Source organism: Miscanthus floridulus, chromosome 12, assembly GCF_019320115.1.
Source record: "Miscanthus floridulus cultivar M001 chromosome 12, ASM1932011v1, whole genome shotgun sequence".
Taxonomy (NCBI): domain Eukaryota; kingdom Viridiplantae; phylum Streptophyta; class Magnoliopsida; order Poales; family Poaceae; genus Miscanthus; species Miscanthus floridulus.
The window spans coordinates 43,729,030-43,731,701 of record NC_089591.1 but is presented as its reverse complement, the minus strand read 5'-3'; the positions used below and the strand labels follow the sequence as shown (position 1 = coordinate 43,731,701).

Here is a 2,672-nt window from a genome sequence, read left to right as displayed (position 1 = left end):
AAAATTATGTTTTTAGTTCTTCTCAATCGCTCTTATTTCTTTTAAACAAAATTTAATAGAAAAATATTTAATATGTAAAACCTCAAATAAATCCACTAGCTATCAAGACATATTTGGTGAATTATATAATTATACATATGTTGATACATTTTTCTATAAATTTAAGTTTTACTTAAAACAAAGGTAAGGTGAACTATAATTTTAAACATAGAGACTAGAATATAAATGATTCGTACAACAATTGAATGGTCAATTTAACTATATGTGGGCAATAATTCAAAGTAATTAAAAAATTGAAAAAAAAACTTAATTACAACTCGTGGAAACAATTACTTGAATTCATGAAGTTTCCTCATAACATCGAAAAACTTTCGAGCACAGGTTTCCTCAAACTTTTATTTTGAAATTCGCAGAAAGCTCCAACAAAAATCTCCAAAAACTTTTATTCCTTTATGTACTTCCTCCTTTCTAAATTATAAGATGTTTTTGCTTTGGTAGATACTTTGATTTTATTACGTATCTAGATACCGTGTATATCTAAGTGCATAAACAAAGCTATATGCCTTTCGCCTCTAATGACCCTTAAAAGTGGTTAGACGATGTTGTGCTCATTATAACGCGGGGATTTAATAAACTAAAAGTCTTCAAATATTTCCAGCCCAATAATTCACACGAATAGTAGAGTATGCTACCTAACATTCCCTCAGACCGCGCTGGCCGAACGATGAACAGTTGGCAGGCCAGTTGTTCCATTGCAGCATCCACTCCACCCCTATAAATGCTGATCATTAGGCACCACGGTTCCTTCATCCAAATAAGTCATCTCTAGCTCCATTGACTTGACAAGCTCACGGAGAAACATTTGACGAGCCATGGCTGAGGAGAAGCACCACCACCACCTGTTCCACCACCGCAAGGAGGAGGAGAGCTCCGGCGAGGTCGACTACGAGAAGAAGGAGAAGCACCACAAGCACATGGAGCAGCTCGGCGAGCTCGGCGCCATTGCTGCCGGCGCATATGCTCTGGTGAGAACAAAATCCAACTTCTTTATTGATCGCCTGATCGATGCATGATTCAGCTCTTGATCTGGTATGCGTCGATGTGTTCCTGTGTATGTGACTGCAGCATGAGAAGCACAAGGCCAAGAAGGACCCGGAGAACGAGCACGGCCACCGGATCAAGGAGGAGGTGGCTGCCGTCGCCGCCGTGGGCTCCGCTGGGTTCGCCTTCCACGAGCACCACGAGAAGAAGGACGCCAAGAAGCACGGCCACAACTGATTGATCATCGATCAACAGCCTGAACCGAAGCAGCAAATCGTCGCGGCTGCTGCTTGATTTGTTCTTTCAACTCGTGTGTGCGCCAGGTCTTGATTTGGGCTACCGATATTTGCACGTAGGAACCGTTGATCCTCGGCGTTCTTGTATCAAGTACAAATCTAGCGTTGAATAAGTGCGTGTGTGCGCGCGTCTGCGCGCGCATATATCCTTTTTATTATTTTTTTTATTTTTTTGTATCGAGAGATGTTCTGATCTATACTCGAATAATGTGAATTTACGTGTGTTTATAAACTGATTTAAGAAGTCCACCCTGCCCTGATTTGCTTTGTCTTTAACTAAATAAACCACACACTGAGAAATACTGCATCTGTCCTCAAATAAATCATTTTGTAGAATCCGTGCCAGTTAAACTTTTTTAAGTTTGACTTACCCTGCGAAACATTTATGCATAGCATAGTGTTTAGGTTGTACTTATCCTACGAAACATTTATGACATAAAATAAGCATATTATCAAAATATATTCTATAGTATATCTAATGATACTAGTTTGATATTATAAATCTTGATGTTTTTTCTACAAATTAGATCAAGTTTAAAAAGTTTGACTTAAAACAACTTCATAAATCTATTTATTTAGGCACAGAGGGAGTAGTACTCCCGTCACTTTTAATATGAGAATTTTAGGACAAATTAATAAATGGCTCATAGGGAGCGCTATATATTTTTAAAAATAGGAGAGTACACTTTGTTTGCCGATACCATGGCTTTGGGATCCGGACAGAATGAGCCAAAATTTGACCAGTCTGGGCCAGTCTCAGTGGCTTTATCTGAGTTTCATTTGCATTTATATGGTGACACATCAATAAAATTTGATGACTTGGTAAATTAATTGTGAAAAAAGAGAGAGATGTAGCTTCATCTGGATGTGTAACTGTGTCATGAAGCTCCCCACACGGAGATTGGTCTTATGCCCATCTTGAAAAGACCAAAGGCACATCATGGTATTACATGGGTTGGACAGTTTGAGTAGAAAAATCGTGGACTTTTTCTGCGTTATGTTTGCAGCAACTACAACCAAGATCTTATTTGAGCCCTCATTCTATTTTGAGAGTTCAAACACACGAAAAAGCTCTTCAACCGAGCTCCTATTCAGCCCATGATGAATGAGGGGCTCTCTTCAACCGTTTAGTTGTTATAGGTGCTTTAAAATACGTACACGGCACGTTCTTGGGTTGGTTGGCCGGGTGGACGCAGTCACCACGCTCGGGCGCACGCCGTCGCCGCGTTGGTCACTCGCATGTGCGCGCGCTGCCGCGCGTGGCCGGCCACGGCTACCTCTGGCCTAGTTGCCACTGGCCTCTACCACGCGGAGCCACTGCTGCTGCTTGTGTGG

The 2,672-nt window shown here is 40.9% G+C and overlaps 1 protein-coding gene across 1 annotated transcript; it reads left to right on the top strand.

Annotated features, from left to right (window-relative positions):
* The first annotated feature begins 738 nt into the window (after positions 1–738).
* On the top strand, positions 739–1,586 carry LOC136496357 (abscisic stress-ripening protein 3-like). Its single transcript, XM_066492013.1, has 2 exons — positions 739–1,025; positions 1,126–1,586. The coding sequence occupies exons 1-2, from the start codon at positions 873–875 to the stop codon at positions 1,276–1,278; spliced, it is 306 nt and encodes a 101-aa protein (XP_066348110.1). The 5' UTR covers positions 739–872; the 3' UTR covers positions 1,279–1,586.
* Positions 1,587–2,672: the final 1,086 nt, after the last annotated feature.